We start from the raw sequence: 17,365 nt of genomic DNA, 5'->3' as shown, positions 1-17,365 counted from the left end.
GCGCGCATTTTCATTGTAACTCGGACGAAACGTTCCTACTACTACAGTAGTACATGTCGTACACTGTTTCAACGCGCGTGACCGCCTCCAATGCACTCGTAGCCACCAAGTACCAACACAAGTATTCAACAAAGTACAGTTCCTTCTCACGCCAACGGCGCAAACACTGGTAAGCCCTAGATACACACAGCGCGCGCACGTGCAGGCAGCGCAGCCCCCGGTCACCTATTGCTTCATGGCCAAGTTGTGTCTCTTGAGGAAGCTCTTCCTCCAGGTCACGGACGCCGTGAAGAGCGCGCTGTCGATGCCCAGCTCCTTGGCCACGTCCAGCGCGTGCTCGGACAGCATGGTGCCCGTCACGGGCACGCCCAGCTTCTGCATGGAGCGCAGCCACACCACAATGCACTTCTCGGCGTCGTCGCTGAGCGTGAGGCCGACGCCGGGCTTGCGCAGGCGGTGCGCCTTGGCCGTGCCCACCGAGTCGCAGGCCTTCTCGATTTTGTCGCGGTCCTTGATCCAGCCGTAGATGACGAGTTTCTTGCTGCACTTGGCCTGCACCGACAGGGCTGGGAAGAAGCGCTCCACGGTGGCCGACATGTCGGCGCTCTCCTCGAAGTACTTGATCACCGCCAGCCGCGTCTCGAACGTCGTGGACGTGCGCACATTCTTGCGCTCCTTGCGCCCGCCGCCCTCCTTCAGCGGCTGGCGCTCCATGCCCTCGTTCGATTTTGACAGGGGGTTTTGCCGCAGACTTAGAAAATTATGAGCAACACATAACAAAGAATGAAGGGTACCTTCATGTATTGCTGTTGTTTTATCAGGCTACTACGGAAAAAATAATCCCCAAATAGACAGCAGCCCCCCCCCCCCCCCCAATGTATTACTGTGGTGCTCATCAAACGTTTCCAGCTCTGCCTGCCGCATGGATGGCTCGAATCTGCTCCCAGTCATTGTATACCTTCTGATAAAGCAGGAACGCATCGTAGTTCACGTGTCCTGTAAGCTCTTCTCCACTCAAGCCCTTGAGTCCTAATGTCTTTTCGACATCCTTTACTGGGGTCCCTTGCATCGCCCACTTGTCAAATATCTCCTTTGTCTTCTCTTCAGTGTGGTAACCCGAGCCGAAATAGGAGAACTGAATCGGCTTCAGCATCTCTTGGTACTGCGCGTGCATTTTCTCGTACTGCTTGAACGCGCGCCAGTTCGGGTGGAGAATTTGCTCGTGTTTGGATAGGCCCCATACACCCAGGAATTTACCCACGTCCTCCACAGAATTGTCCCCCGCGAGCGCTCCAGTGAGGAATTCCTTCGTCTTCTCCTTGGTTTGCCAGCCCGAGCCAAAATAAGCGTACCACTGCATCAGACCAGTTTCTTTTACGCCCTTCAGTCGCTCGAACCTCTTGAAGGCCGCCCAGTTCCACTGATGAACTGCTTGTTCGGGCGGCAGGGCAGGGTTAACCCTTAGACGCGCAGCGACGTTTTCCACGGAAAACCCACTATTCACCCATGACGATATCAACGCCTTGGATTCCGCCTTGGTTTTGATAAGTCCGTCAAGGACAACGGTAACCCTCTCTTCGTCGTCAGCATCGACTTCTTCTCTTCTCAGGAGTCTCGCACCGTGCTTATTGTTCTGCACGATGTTCGTAGAGAAACTCTCAACTTGTTCGGGGGTTGTACCCTCCGAGGCCGCACCGTTAATCAAAAGAGGAGCGACTGCTGTTGTAAGCAGCAAGTAGCCGAGGCGCATTGTCTTGCCAGTGTGATTCGCAGAGGGGGAAATTCGGAATGGGACTTTGCTCAAGCAGCACTACCTAGCGTTGCCGTTCTGGACTATGCTCTTAGAGAGCATTGCTCTCACAGAGTTTACTTACAGATTACGACACGTACATCTAGATGTACCGTACCTACATATACACGTATGTATACAGTAACCCGGCAATTCCATCCGTATGTTTGGAGGAAACATAGAACGCAGAACTTGGTAAGGTCGCCGAAGCCGCACACTACGCGGTGCGTAGTACGTACTACGCACTACGCCTCCCAGAGAATGCTACATCTACACTACAGCAACGGACAGAATGCAACTGCCGACAACCTAACTGCCACCTGTCACTGCTATGAACAGAGATACAGCGCAACAAAATATTTAGCCAATGAAACGATTCCTAAATAATATTTTTAACCAATAGTCGTTGGTCTTGAAAAATGTAAATTTGTGGAGACCAGTCAGTAAAATGGAGGCAGCCAGCACGACGCAGGAGCCCCCGGACACGGCTAATGCCTCGCCCTCGCAGCTTGTAGCTGTATCGGAACTGATATCGGCAGGTGTAGTGCTGACGAAGCGAGAAAAGGCTGGAAACCATCAAGCGTGCCATCAAGGCGTGGGAGTCTATCGATTCTACTACGGTTACGAGGGCTTTTAACAAAGCCCTTCTGACTAACTTTTAGCAAAATACAGCTGCCTCCTTATTTTGCTTTAATTCGAATCCTAATTTTTAGGATTGTCAAATCTTGAAAGAAACATTTTAACCAATAGGGTTCTATGCACTTTCGTCACTGGCTGGCAGTTACATTCTGTCCGTTGCTGTACATGCAGAGGAATTTCTATAAATCAGTGATTTTCACTGAGATATGACAATGGAAAAGTACTCAGAGGCGTTATTAACAGACGTAGATCGGTACCACCGTGATACCAAGAAGAGTTCATGCTGCATGTAGATAGCGCGTGAAATGATGGCGTAACTGGGATCTTCATGGAGGGAATTCAACGACAAAATTCCGGCTTTGCCTGCGTGATACCGTAAAACGGGCAATTCGTGACTCCTCATGCCTGGCTATGTCATGCTGCACCTGGCTCTGGCAGCACACAGATAATACTAGTACATAATTTTGGCTTTATGCTCGCAGGTATCACGGACGATATTCTGGCTTTATGGTCGCGGAAAATACCAAAATCTACCAAACTTCCTCTGTTAAGAACTCCCCTCTGTGGTTAGGGAGGAAGTATTACAGTAGTACTGTAGCAGTTCTATCATATTCCTGATATTCAAAATTTAACGTAATGTCGCAACATGTCATCACTAGTATAAATCGCGAAGACAAGAACCAACTAATTACTTTTGGCGTGCTATACTACTGATACCGGATTAACTTGAATGTGTATGTCTGTCCAATCCTGGAGTTAGTCAAGTACACATCTGTAGTACCAGACAATTATCACAATCGTTTTGACAAATCTCACGGAAAGTCACTGATTTATGGAAATTCCTCCTACATGTATCATGGTAATTCAGCACTGCGGTACTGTTTAGCCTTATGATAGACCGTTTACGATCTGGCCGCTATAGGGTATTAGAATCCAGAGACCGTACGAGTATTTATCATGTTTACAGTACGGTGTTTTCGAGCCCCGAACGCGTACACTAATAAATTTGCTCATTGAACGGTGTTCAGTGCTATAATAGATAACGACGGATTGAACCGGCAACGCAAAAAACCTTGCACATTTACAGTAAGTCATCCTGGGAGCCAATCAGATGCAATCGCTACGCTTGCTGTTCGTATTCTATATGCTTTTGAGTACTTTTGAGTACTACCTTTAGAAGACAATATGATTGTGCACCACAACGCTTCATGCACAGTAAACATAGGCAACTGTACATCTGCCCCATACAGTCTGTATGGGACAAAGGTCGATATGTGCACTATTGATAGGATGTGGGATGGTACTCAAGTATTCAGAAGAGAGGCTTTGGCGGGGCGATCAGGAGCATCACTCAGGGCCGTTCTTAAGTTCCCGCTCCCACGTTCCGAGACTAAATAACGCGTTGTGATTGGGTGATTAGTCAATCACAATGCGTTATTTAGTCTCGGGACGTGGGAGCGGGAACTTAAGAACGGCCCTCAGTGCGGTCACTAATTCTCAACACCCGCCGCTTATCAGGCGGGGGCATGTTTGCCCGAGCGAATGGAAGCGTTGCAACCCGATATTTCGTTTTAGACACCGCGTCTGGCCGAGTCGAGAACTTCTAGTGAGGCGAATGAGCAGCCCCCCTCCCGAAGAGAAGCGTGAGAGGGGGGGGGAGGGGGCACGCGTCGAAGTTCACGGACGAGAGTCAACGCGCGAGTGTTCGCCCTACATGTATTACTGTACAGCAATAAACATGTCCATTCTTTGCCAGATCTACATAAGCTGTGGCGTGATTACTTCAGTACAGTGGCTTCAAGAAACTGTTCAGATCTATTCATGTACCTATGTCTCACTCGATCCAACAAATACCGTAATCACACGGCGGTGTGATTCACACCACAGCTTACATGTATGTAGATCTGCACAGTTTCTTGAAGCCACCCCGTCCCTCTGTACTGAAGTAATCACGCCACAGCTTATGTAGATCTGGCAAAGAATGGACATGTTTATTGCTGTACAGTAATACATGTAGGGCGAACACTCGCGCGTTGACTCTCGTCCGTGAACTTCGACGCGTGCCCCCTCCCCCCCCCTCTCACGCTTCTCTTCGGGAGGGGGGCTGCTCATTCGCCTCACTAGAAGTTCTCGACTCGGCCAGACGCGGTGTCTAAAACGAAATATCGGGTTGCAACGCTTCCATTCGCTCGGGCAAACATGCCCCCGCCTAATAAGCGGCGGGTGTTGAGAATTAGTGACCGCACTGAGGGCCGTTCTTAAGTTCCCGGGACGAATCCCGGGAAAAATAATGATGGCAAGTGGGAATTTTGTGTTTTGTACACAAACCGTACTAATATCATAAACCCACAATACAACTTGTATGGTTGGGGGGGGTGAACGCTGTTTCCCACCACTCGTCCCGCTCCCAACGACGCGAAAAAAACTCGGGATTGGGAGGTGCCTCCCCCTGCCAACCGGATGCGTGGACCAATCACAATGCGTTATTTAGTCCCGGAACGTGGGAGCGGGAACTTAAGTACGGCCCTGAGTGATGCTCCTGATCGCCCCGCCAAAGCCTCTCTTCTGAATACTTGAGTACCATCCCACATCCTATCAATAGTGCACATATGGACCGTATATCTCACTCGATCCGATAAATACGGTATGTCACATACGCCACGAGAGCAACACAGGGTGACACACCATCCGATGCGCATAAAACCTCTATAAAATAATGGATACCAGACGAAATATGTATTATGAAGTTACTCGGGTATCCCTCCGCCTGTTTTTTGATTGGCTCCCACAGCATCTTGCGGAAAGACATCAAGTGCGTCTTGGATCTACCGTTCACGTTGCAATGGCCCACCGGAATATGGTTTGCCTTTCTGTAGCCGCTAATGATGGAGTCACTACCCACCATTTCCGACGCCTTACCGATGATGTGAGACAGCAACATACGTCGCTCGCTGGCGTTGCTAGCAAAATCGTGATTCATGGGCCATTAACGATACAGGTATAATACCTCCAAAATTGTTCCTCAGTAATTTTGCACAGCGTAATTCGCATGTACAGTAGTTGCAACTGTATGTTGGTCGTGTTTTTGTGCGGGAGGGGTGGCATTGGAGGAATATCCATAATACAGTAGAAAACTACTGTTTTGTTTCCCACCAGGTGCAGACAAATGCAGTACTGTCCCAGTAGTTACTAAGTTCGTTCATCAAAGCAAAAACGTATTTAGCCGTGTAAGTTCGTTATGTATTTAGCCGCGGCGTAGGTTTACCCTAGTGCTTCGTCTACTTGGAAGTGTGTGCGGTCGGCGCCGCCTGCGCCTTCCTCTCGTTGGCTGGTACACCCAGATGAAGTCAACAGCTTCTCGCTCGAAGCTAACTCTTAGTTGCCATGTGATGTTTTGAGAAGGCTCCCAAGTGAGCTCGCGGTAGCCCATCCACTGAAGCAGATAGTAGACGCTTGTGTTAACCCGCCGCGTTGCCCAAATTCTTTCGACGTTGAATAGCTCCCCCCCCCCCCCCCCACGGCGAGCACGGCCGTCGCTACCGTGGAGTCCACCGCCTCAATGGCGTTGTTCGAGAAGGCTTCCACCAACTTGGCGTCCTTGGTCAGTATTTTCGCGCAAATACAATTCGCGGTTTAGACGTAGCTCCCAAAACGGGCCGTCTAGACGACGGTTGAAGTTCCTGGCGTGACGCTGTCGCGGGTTTAGTGAAGGCATCGGGTAAAATGAAGAATGGTTGAGCTACTACCAGTTCCTATGGCCTGTGCCCCTTTCTCATACAGAAACCTGGTACAGTGTTTTGCCTCAATAGCGCAGTCGTACTTTGTATACAATTTCTCAAGTAAATGGGGTGACAGAGGTTTTACTAGTCGACTACGAGTGGGAGTAGGTCGCAATGATGCCGCGCAAGCGCTCAACTTCAGGCGCTGCAGCCTCTAAGTCGACCGCACCCGACTCGCCGTGAGCTCTCTTCCAGCGAATCCCGTAGCGAGATTGCACGTGGCGTAGCCAAGACCAGGTAAAGCTTGGTAGTGACGACGGCGGAATTTCTGGAAGCCTGGCGATTTTGCGAGCCCGCATGATGATCATCTCGCCAGTAAGCGACACTTGGATGTCCTCGCACATGAGGACGTACTCAACAACGCAATGGTCCAGTTCGCATTGGAAGCGCGGGCGAATTTTCTTGCGCGCCAAGCAGTCGACCGGAAGGCTCCTTAGCATAGTCTCCGCCTTCAATACACGAGCAATGACGTGGGGCGACGGCTGCTTCGGTATTAATAGGGAGAGTTTGGTTTTGGCCACCACAGCGAGCTCAACGTTGGTAATGGCAGGCAGCTGGCGGCGGAGGTCACAAATCTGCAGCTCCTGCTGCTTCGTGAGGCGTTGGCGCTTCTGGAAAGGCTTCGGAAGAGACGGCATTGCAGACTCGATACTTGTAGACTTGGTTAGGCTTGGCTAATGAAAGAATGAGGAGCGAGTCGCTCCGGTCGCTCCGACCGACCAAGGTGATCTTGGCGCGCAATGACATGAGTGTGACGCTTTTTGTTTTGACGTTTTCCCCTATGTCCTCGGTTGTGGTAATTTGATTGGCGGAACCATACTGTCGATGGCGTGATTGGCTGAATCTTGCTGTTCGTGAAAAATAGGGTGATTATATATAGTCTGCGAGGTTATTAGATGTGATGGCTGCGCTATTGAGGCAAAACACTGTACTCTGAAATCTCCTACTGCTGCATGTCCTACCACTGGTCCAGGTCCCAGGCCCAACCTTCAACTTCGCCGTTGGCGGGCCTCCAATACACAAACCAACAGGTATTACTTTGCTGGCGCATTACAAAACCATGAAAAACGCAATTCTAAGGATCATTTTTCATTGTATTTCGAATTTCTTATTTTAATGAATTTTAAACCGCACAAAGCGATTTTGCGGTACCATCCATTCGGTACAAGCGTAGAGTTCTATCTACTCTGTGGTTTGAACGAGTTGTTTGATGAACTTTTGGGGATATACTTCTGTTGTCCATTCCTACAAGTGTATCGGATCACAATATCAGATTACGCGTTTTTACCCTTTTTGCTGAAAGCTCCCACAAAGATATATTTTTAATAGGCATTGTGCAATATCGAGTATGGTAACTACCATTTACAAAGCGTTTTTTTTTGCCTGTTTTCGACTGTGCTTTGGGCGTGGTTCCGGCTTAAGCCCTCTTTTGCCCAACCTCTCAGGAGCTGCTGCAAGTGCCGGTACACGAATTGTCTTATCGATTGCAAGCGACACCGTCGTAGGCCACGGTAGATAGGGAACGCTGTATGTTGCTTGGAAGTGTTCAATCGACATGCGAATTGAATCGTACAGCTCCTGCAGCCTTTTTCCGTCGTTTGTAGCTGCACACACAGCGTGAACACAGCATCCTGCCGGACCTAGCTGCTTGTTGTGACGGAAATAAAGTGTCTGCAATGTTGCGGCGCTGATTGTACGCAACACCATACTTGGAGCTGGTAGGATCCGAGGTTTCAATTGCAACGTCCCTTCGTAGAAGCCCCAGCGCAACAGCAGCGTCGACATCGAATGCATCCAGGACGAAGCGAGCGTTGCCAAACGTTGACTGTGTTTTTGTAGTAGGGTCTGCCATTTTGGCAATGAAGCAAAGCAGCCGCGGGTTTTCGTAAGGAAGTGTAGAGTGTTGCCTTTTCAATCGGTCTACGCGTAGTTTGTATTGCGCGTTCCATTCGAAATTTCCGTGGTCGATTAGGTGTAAGGGAATCTGCCACTTTAGTGCACTAGAAGCATATTAGTGCACTAATAGAAACGACCAATCACGCCAAAACCCTACGAGCTCTGGTATATTACTGGATGAAATATTCGAAACCGTAAAACCTGCCATTATGTATACAGCTCCTGTTGGTTAACTCTCGACCACCCGATTTGTCTCGTTTGCTTTTGCAGTTAGTACTAGTGGCATGAGCTTAACTATTTGACTATCACTACCAAATTGACCTCGCCCCGAGAATCATGACCTAGAAGCGCAGAGACTACACCAAAAGCAAGCTAAACTCTACCGCACGCTAATTAAGTGGGTAGGCAAGCGCAAGAAAGGCGAATCGATGGAGTCTCAGTGACGTGGCCCTCAACCACGCCTGACAGCTGAGGCAGAGCAAAACCTTTGTGAGTGGATAATGGGGCGACAGCTTATCGGGAAGCCGGCCAAGCGTGGGGAAATCATTGCCAAGGCCAGCACGATCGCTGAGATGACTACGGGCACTGGCGTTGGTAGCGGCTGGTACAGGCGCTTTATGAAGCGGCGCCGGCGTCGATTAAGCAAGCCGCTTGGCTTCACGTGAAGAAAACCGTCCAACAACAGCTTCTCGTCCTCCCACCACCACGCACGAAAGGCAGGAAGCCGAAGACAGCGACAGTTGGTGGGCGATTGCGAACCCGTGAACTACTACTGTAGAGAACCTACAAGCAAAGCCTCGAAAGGCACGGCAAAAGGTTCCCGACTGACACCGGTTCATACGGAGGTTGAAAATACTCCAGGCGCACCCGAGCAATCGCTGTTTGAAGCGATAGTTTAGTCAAGAGATAAGACAGACAGGCAAAACAATGTTAGTTACTGTAAGTCAATTGCACACACAATTGAGCAGATAATCGTACCTTTATAACAGTGCGGAGAATTAAGGTGTCCGAGGGGACTCGAACCCGCGACAACTCTGCTCCCCGTAGAGCCCTCATTAAGCCAGCGGCGTTAACCGACTGAGCTGTCAGCACTGTCGAAATGACACATTATTTCCAAGATACATATCCTTTCAATACTGATGTGCTTGCGTTTTTATCGTGTATTATAGGTTACCTAACCACTGAACGAAAGAAACACTGTCCCAGTTTGAGAATTGCTGGTTCATACAAATACTAAGATAAAAAGGAGCACTAAACTGGCAATCAGCAGGAAATAGACCATTCACTACAATCCATCCAAACTACCCAATAAAAGCCTCTCCATACCAGAATTAATCTGTGAAAGAGAGTAAACAAACACCTGTCTGGGCATGCATATTGCACACTGAAACTCACAGTAGATTTTCGGCTACCGCGCCTTGACTGATGCCCTTTCAAAAATGCACTAAATTGGCAAATCCCCTTATTCCCATGCGAAGCCAAGGGAATTATGTTTTCCACATGAAATACCAGTACCGCATCGCCCCTGTCCTAGGCGAAGTTTTGTCCCAAGCGAATTTTTATTTTAGCCAATGAAAACAATGCATTGACACCGGATGTCTGTAGTTAAAATTCCATGTTGACCAGCTAATTATAGGCTGCCACCAGCCATTCGGTCTCAGTATTCAAAGTGCTATGGGTAGACCACGCACCACAGGAACCGGCAAAAAACCAAAGCGCTACACCCGCATTGCAGTCGACTATACGCACAAGCGCCGCCTTCTCGAATTCCTGGCTGCTGGCTATTCTGTAAACGAAGCTATTGCACTCTTCTACCCAAATTGCAGCAGGAAAACAGGTTTGTAGATATGATGATTATTCCAGCAGCTCCGACGATAAGTTTTTCTAGATGCACAATACAACACATTACTTTGATGAGACTTAATTGCGAAGGTAACCAAGATCGCTTGGACACGTAGCTCAATTGGGAAAGAGCACCGCGATTTTATGCGGATGGACGCGGTTTCAATTCCCGCCGCGTCCATACTTTTTGATTGGTCCAAAGTACTAAGAATTATTATAACTTTTACTTTTTATCATTTAATTCTGAGACTTGGCAACATATGTACCGTAAACTGCATACATTGCAGTTCGCTTAGGACAGGGGCGATGCGGTACCGATATACCGGTACTTGTACCGGTTGCACATCGTCAGGTATGCCGTTCTCCTCCCTCACTTCGCTTCCAGAAGAACAAGCAACAAACCGACCAAGAAAGGGGGGTCTCTACTCCACCAATCTACACCATGATCACCCGTGGAGCTCCTGAGTCCGCCAGCGCCCCTACCTCGCCTTCATCCCGTGGCGCAACAGCTCCTTCCGATAGCGAGCCACCCGCTGACACCGCTGTCGTCGTCGTCGACGTGACCGGCGAGGAAGAGCACTGGACAGCGACCTCCGCGATGCGCACGTCTGACCCTCCCCCGCTGCGATCGAGCAAGCGAGTGTCGGCACGGAGCGCGGCGGACACGAATGCGGCAGAAGCGCGCAAGGACAAGAAGAAGAAGGCCAAGCGACCGACTGCCGCTCCAGCTGAAGCCCGTTACACGCGACACCGCGCGAGACTCCGACAGCAACCTTGAGGAAAAAGCTGCGCCTCCGCTGTCGAAGAAGACGTGGAAGGCCGCCGCCCCAAGAGCTTCAGCTGCCGCGGAGCCCAAGCGTCCAGCCGCACCCAGGTCCGACCAAGGCTTCGACCTTACGACGTTCATGGCGTCCTACCAGCCCGGGCGCAGTGGTGTGGCAGACGCGCCCTCAAGACCCGATCGCGACACGCCAACAGCATCGTCTTGCCCTGATATGACCGCGGAGCTGCAGGCACTCAGAGAGGAGGTTCGTCGCCTGCGCGGGCTCGTAGCAGCTCAAGACCCGACGGCCAGAGGCTTCGTGAGCCCCGGAGCCACCACGGAGCCGAACACGCGACGCGAGCTGCCACCGCTGGAGCTTCGGCAGTTTACGACTGCGAGCTTCCCGGAATGGACGAAAAAGGCCAAGGGGGACTACAACCCGCCACAGGCGCACCTGTAACGGGGTTACACGTACAAGTGGCTACAAGCCACTTGTGATTTTAACAGATAAAATATCTGTTAAAAGTTTTAAATACTTCCTCACCTTGGTGTAAGTCACACCAATGGATACATTGAAGTGGTCCACCACAATGAGTTGTCCACACATACCCAAAGATCCTATTGGTAGAAAGCAGCATCTTTCTATCAATTAGAGACGTACAGCCAGCCGCTGTCAACCCCTTTCATTGATGATAAACAGTTTTTAGCAGATTTTAGAGGAAGATCAATTTACAAACAATACAGTTCTCATTTTACCTTAAACTAGCTACTTGGAGTCTTGTCTAAGTTAACTTATATTTGTGTATTCAAATATAATTAACCTAAGTAATTACTAAGTACTTACGCTTCATCATACACGTTGCGCAACGTGTAAGCTAAAGTAGTGAGTCAAGTTAGACCCACTACACCTGGTAGCACTTTGTAGTCCGTCCAACGACCGACTGCTTGACGTTCGTACGAGGTGTACGAACGCGGAGCCGAGAACCACATGAGCGCGGAAAGTGTGTCTGACCCAGAGTAGGAAGCCGTCCAACGACTGTCAACAGTCATTGGAGAAGCGGCGATAGCTACGATGCTGCGTACGCTATCGCCGACTGTAGTGGGTCTAACTTGACTCACTACTTTGGCTTACACGTTACCCAACGTGTATGAGGAAGCGTAAGTACTTAGTAATGACTTAGGTTAATTATATTTGAATACATAAATATAAGTAAACTTAGACAAGACTCCAAGTAGCTAGTTTAAGGTAAAATGAGAACTGTATTGTTTTGTAAATTGATTTTCCTCTAAAATCTGCTAAAAAACTGTTTATCATCTATGAAAGGGTTGGCAGCGGCTGGCTGGCAGAGCCCCGCTAATATGCATGTCTCTGATTGGTAGAAAGATGCTGCTTTCTACCAATAGGATCTTTGGGTATGTGTGGACCACTCTTTGTGGTGGTCCACTTCAATGTATCCATTGGTGTGTCATACCATACACCAAGGTGAGGAAGTATCTAAAACTTTAACAGATATCCTATCTGTTAAATTCACAAGTGGCTTGTAGCCACTTGTACGTGTAACCCCGTTACACCATCCCCCCTTAAGGTTAGACGCGCGGGGTCTCCGCACGTCAATCTTCGGAATTGACCACTCGTCAATTCTCCGCGTTTGGAGAAGAAATCCGCGATCATTCAACGATGAGCGCGCCTCAGAAGAAGACCTCGAAGTCGGTGGGGAGTCATCTCTCCATCGACGACTACTTCGAGCGTCAGAAGGCGAAGTACGGCGACGTCGTCGACTTCGACGACGACTGACACATAGCGGCCCCAGATTTTCGCTGACGACGAACCGTCACTGGTTTGACTTAGAGTCTGTATTGAGTTGTGATTGGTGGAGAGAGAGGATGCGGCGCGGCCGTACCCGTGTGATATGAGTGGGGACAGGGATGGGGCGTGTTCTTGTGGAAGGAATCCCGCGCCTGACCGCAGATGGGCCCAACCGGCTGGAGGTGTGAAATCCTGGGCGTGCACACCCAGGATTCAACAAGTGCATTCAGTCCAGCCACCGGACTTTCCCTTACAACGAGTGCCTAAAGGCTGGCGGAAAGTGTCTCTGGAGAACGTATCCCAGAGTACACCTCGTCTTGCTGTGGTCCAGAGCGACAAGATGGATCAAGTACCAAGAAACACCCACTACCACCATGATCACGCGCTGGAAGTCGTACAAGTTGATGTTTGTGGAGATACACGCTAGTCTGTGATGAAGAAGAGTTTGCACCCTGAGTGCACCACGGAAACCCAAGAGTCACTTGTGTGAAGACAAGTGCCCAGGATTTCAAGATGGAATCCTGGGATTGGACCGTGAATCCAGACGCCCTATACAACAACCAAGTATCTCCCAAGCCGACATCCAAGATTCACCAAGTTACGCCAAGATTCACCAAGTTATGCCAAGATTCCAAGAATCACCCAAGATACCAAGTGGAATTCTGAGTGTGAATGCGAAGCAAGTTCGGAGCCAGTTTGAGGCCAGTTTGCAATCAAGTGATGTGTGGCTTGAAGAACAGTCGAGAATCCACTAAGACCTGTCGTCTCGACTTTTTCGAAGGGAAGAAGGAGAGTGCTCACACTATACTGTAACCAAGACAACGGACTCGCTGCATGGTGAAACCAAGTCATTTGTTAACCCACGACGAAGGTGCGACGACGAAGTCGTCACTAGTCAGGACCTCTGAACCCAATGTATACTGAAGCCAAGATATTCGACCGGAAGCATAGTGAACCGAAGACATTTGCCCGAAGAAGAGTGCAGAAGAGAGAAGTGATAGTGTAGTCGATAACCAAAACAGAGTTCAATTTTGTAACGGGGTTACACGCACAAGTGGCTACAAGCCACTTGTGAATTTAACAGATAGGTTATCTGTTAAAAGTTTTAGATACTTCCTCGCCTTGGTGTAAGACACACCAATGGATACATTGAAGTGGACCACCACAAAGAGTGGTCCACACATACCCAAAGATCCTATTGGTAGAAAGCAGCATCTTTCTACCAATCAGAGACGTGCATATTAGCGGGGCTCTGCCAGCCAGCCGCTGCCAACCCTTTCATAGATGATAAACAGTTTTTAGCAGATTTTAGAGGAAGATCAATTTACAAACAATACAGTTCTCATTTTACCTTAAACTAGCTACTTGGAGTCTTGTCTAAGTTAACTTATATTTGTGTATTCAAATATAATTAACCTAAGTAATTACTAAGTACTTACGCTTCATCATACACGTTGCGCAACGTGTAAGCTGAAGTAGTGAGTCAAGTTAGACCCACTACACCTGGTAGCACTTTGTAGTCTGTCCAACGACCGACTGCTTGACGTTCGTACGCGGTGTACGAACGCGGAGCCGAGAACCCCATGAGCACGGAGGTGCCCATGGAGAGCTCCAACACGCCTGCAACGCATGTTGTACGCGCTGATTGCCCCCACCTGTCTGACCCAGAGTGGGAGGCCTTCCAACGACTGTCAACAGTCATTGGAGAAGCGGCGATAGCTACAATGCTGCGTACGCTATCGCCGACGGAGCAACATGGTGTTGCTCTGGGGTTCATCATGAAGGAGCAGCGTGACGCTGCTTCCTCAGTGACGGCGTCGTCAGGGACGACACCGCGTGCTCAACCATTAAAGTTGAGCGTAAGCAATTACGTGGGAAGAGAGGGCGAGCCTCTCCTCCGATGGCTTGTCGAGCTCGACACAGCCATAGCGGCTCGACGCATCGTCGACCCGCTGTCGAAGGTCGCGTTCGCCATGTCCTGCCTTGGCGGACGCGCAAGGAGTTGGGCGTATGGACGCCGACTCTCCGATCCCACGTGCTTCAGCACGTACGAAGTGTTCAAAGAGGAGCTCAAACAAGCGTTTGAGCCCCCGCAAAACGAGTTCCGGTCGAGGGCGGAGTTCCTCGACCTTCAGCAGGGTAAGCATGACGTCCATGCTTACGCGCAGCGCGAACGATATTTGGTATCAAATATCGTGACTAACCCGATTGACGAGGCGACCAAGGTCGTCACGTTCATCAAGGGGCTTAGAGATGGGCCCGTGAAGACCTATCTCTTCCGAGAGTACCCGAGTACTCTCGAAGCTGCAATCACCCTTGCCATGCAAGAAGAGTTTAGCCTGCGACAGGCTAAACTCCATGTAATGTACCGAGGCCGCAATCGCGCCCGGTAGCGAGACGGGAGGTCCAGAACCAATGGACCTCTCGAACGCAACAACTGCTGGTTACCAGCAGCAGGGGAGGTAACGTGTGATGCTTCCGTTGCGGAAGGATCGGTCACTTTGCACGGGAGTGCACAGCTCCCATGCCCCCTGGAGGCAGCCGTCGTGGCGATGCTAGGCATCGCCGCGGACCAACAAAAACGCGAACATCCAGTAAGCGCGGGGCGCCCTACTGGTAATGCAGTCGCGCGTGCCGACATCGGGCACGCGACACTGAGGACTGCAGCCCCAGCGAGACTAGCTCTCACTGCAGAAACAAGATGACAGGCCGAACCTAGTCATCTTGAGGTTTACTCGAAGAGAGCGAGCGACTCTCTTCGAGCTTTGGTAGATTCAGGCGCGTCGAACAACTTTGTTCGACTACGAAGCCTGCCGTGACTTGACTTCGAGGAGGTAAATGTACGTCGAAGTCTTCTGGAAGTTCGATTGGCAACAGGTGCCATCGTGAAGACCGAGAAGCGTGTCGTAAACGTGCGCTTCTCGTACAAACAACGAATGTTTGTCGAACGCTTTATCGTCCTGGACCTGGACGATAAGTTCGACGTAGTAATGGGCATGCCGTGGCTTGCACGGCATGATCCGGTGATAGACTGGAAGAAGCGCACGCTCGCGCGCTTCGGCCGCGACAGCGGAACAGAGAGCGATGGCCCTGTTACCGCAGCGCACGCACCAGCAGGTGCACGCGGCTCACCAGTCGAGACAGCGCTTAATGCTGCTGTCCCGGAGTTCCCAAGAAGTGCGCGAGGGCGCGCACAAGTGAGACCAATGTCGGCAATGCTGCCGACGTCGGAAGAAAAGGATGTGCTGGTTCCGGGAACCAACACCCACGTTCAAGCGTGTAAGGAACAGTCCCTGACCCGAAGAGGTCAGGTCGACGACGACGCGTCGGCTCCGGGAGCCGACGCACCCTCGGTCATGAGGGGCTCCGCCAATGAATGGCGTCGAGGTGACGAAGGCGTGTCAACTCCGGGAGTTGACGCTACAAACAGTGCGGACGGTTGCAAACGTACCGCACTGACGCAATTTGCATGCTGTCGTGCAGCCGGGCTGCACGACGAAGCGCCATGCAATCAAGCCGGGCTTGATATCGCGCGCCCGCAGACAGGGTCTACCGGCGAACAACTGTCCACGACCGGGCCTCGACCAGAAGAGCAACTGTGCGGATCCCGGCTCCTCACAACAAGAAGACGACGCAAGCGGAGAACGCTGCGCAAGTCTCGGTCCGGGACCGAGACGCAACAAGAGCAGTCTGCTGGGCAGACTAAGGCGGTGACGCCGGATGTTGAGACGCTAAGCGTCTTGACGCGCACCGATACTGGATTCCAGTATCGCGAGATGGAACTCGTTAATCCTCCGACGACGGCGTCGGAGTTGACTTCGCTTCCAGTCATGAGCTGGAAGCGCTTCACGCGCGACTTCCACGATGGACGCATCGAGCAAGTCTGCCTTCTTTCGGACAGCGAAAGAACGGAGAGCGAGAGCGAAGAGCTGAGGCAGCTTTTCATGGGAAGTACCACTGAGAGTGAAGACACTCTCAGTGCGAAGACGAAGCGAGAGCGCTTCGAGGAACAAGGTTGGGACTCGCTGAAGTCGAGTCCCTATTACAAATTGTTGAGGGAGTACAAAGACGTACTCCCGGAAGAGATTCCTGCGGAGCTTCCGCAGGGTAAGGGCATTCAGCACGAGATTGATCTCATGCCGGGCACGAAGTACTGTGTCACGCGGCAGTGGCCACTGCCGCGAGAGCAAGTAAAAGCGATCGACGACTTCTTTGAAAGTCGTCGTAAAGCAGGACAAGTGCGGGAATCAAAGTCCCCGCACAGTGCTCCGACGTTCTGTGTCAAAAAGCCACAGGGCGGATGGCGCATCGTTCATGCCTACAACAAGCTGAACGATGCGACGGTACCGGCGCAGACGCCGATACCGCGAAAAGATGTTATCATCGATTCGATGGCCGGTAGCACCGTTTACAGTGTTCTCGACTTACGAGATGGATTCTATCAGATCCTAATGCGTGAGAGCGATATCCCTATCACGGCAGTGAGCATGCCAAGCGGCATGCTCTGGGAATGGCTAGTGATGCCACAGGGGCTTAAGAACGCCCCTGCGACTTTCAACAGGTGCGTGACGCACTTGTTGCGCTCGGTGCGCGACTTCGCACCGAGCTACTTCGATGATGTGTTCATCCACAGCCGGGCTGTGGACGGGAAGACCGACGTAGAGATGCACAGGGTGCATCTCCGGAAGCTACTTGAGCTTATGAGAACACATAAGCTCTACGCGAACCTGAAGAAGTGTATCTTCGGGGCGAGCGAGATACCCGTTCTCGGGTGTCTCGTAGGGAAAAATGGCGTTCGCCCTGACCCGGAAAAGGTCAGAGTGGTTAACGAATGGCCAACGCCTTCAAGT

General features: G+C 50.8%; 2 protein-coding genes across 2 annotated transcripts; one reads left to right on the top strand and one right to left on the bottom strand.

Annotated features, from left to right (window-relative positions):
- Positions 1–225: 225 nt before the first annotated feature.
- Positions 226–714, bottom strand: IUM83_17930 (Tigger transposable element-derived protein 6; the record flags this gene model as incomplete). Its single annotated transcript, XM_067942900.1, has 1 exon — positions 226–714. The coding sequence occupies one exon, from the start codon at positions 712–714 to the stop codon at positions 226–228; it is 489 nt and encodes a 162-aa protein (XP_067795929.1).
- Positions 715–10,613: 9,899 nt separating this feature from the next.
- Positions 10,614–11,168, top strand: IUM83_17929 (Secreted protein; the record flags this gene model as incomplete). Its single annotated transcript, XM_067942899.1, has 1 exon — positions 10,614–11,168. One exon carries the CDS (start codon positions 10,614–10,616, stop codon positions 11,166–11,168), a length of 555 nt encoding a protein of 184 aa, XP_067795925.1.
- Between the last annotated feature and the right edge of the window lie 6,197 nt (positions 11,169–17,365).

The sequence above is a fragment of the Phytophthora cinnamomi genome (genome assembly GCF_018691715.1).
Source record: "Phytophthora cinnamomi strain GKB4 chromosome Unknown Contig18, whole genome shotgun sequence".
Taxonomy (NCBI): Eukaryota; Oomycota; class Peronosporomycetes; order Peronosporales; family Peronosporaceae; genus Phytophthora; species Phytophthora cinnamomi.
This window is presented reverse-complemented; position numbering and strand designations above follow the sequence as displayed.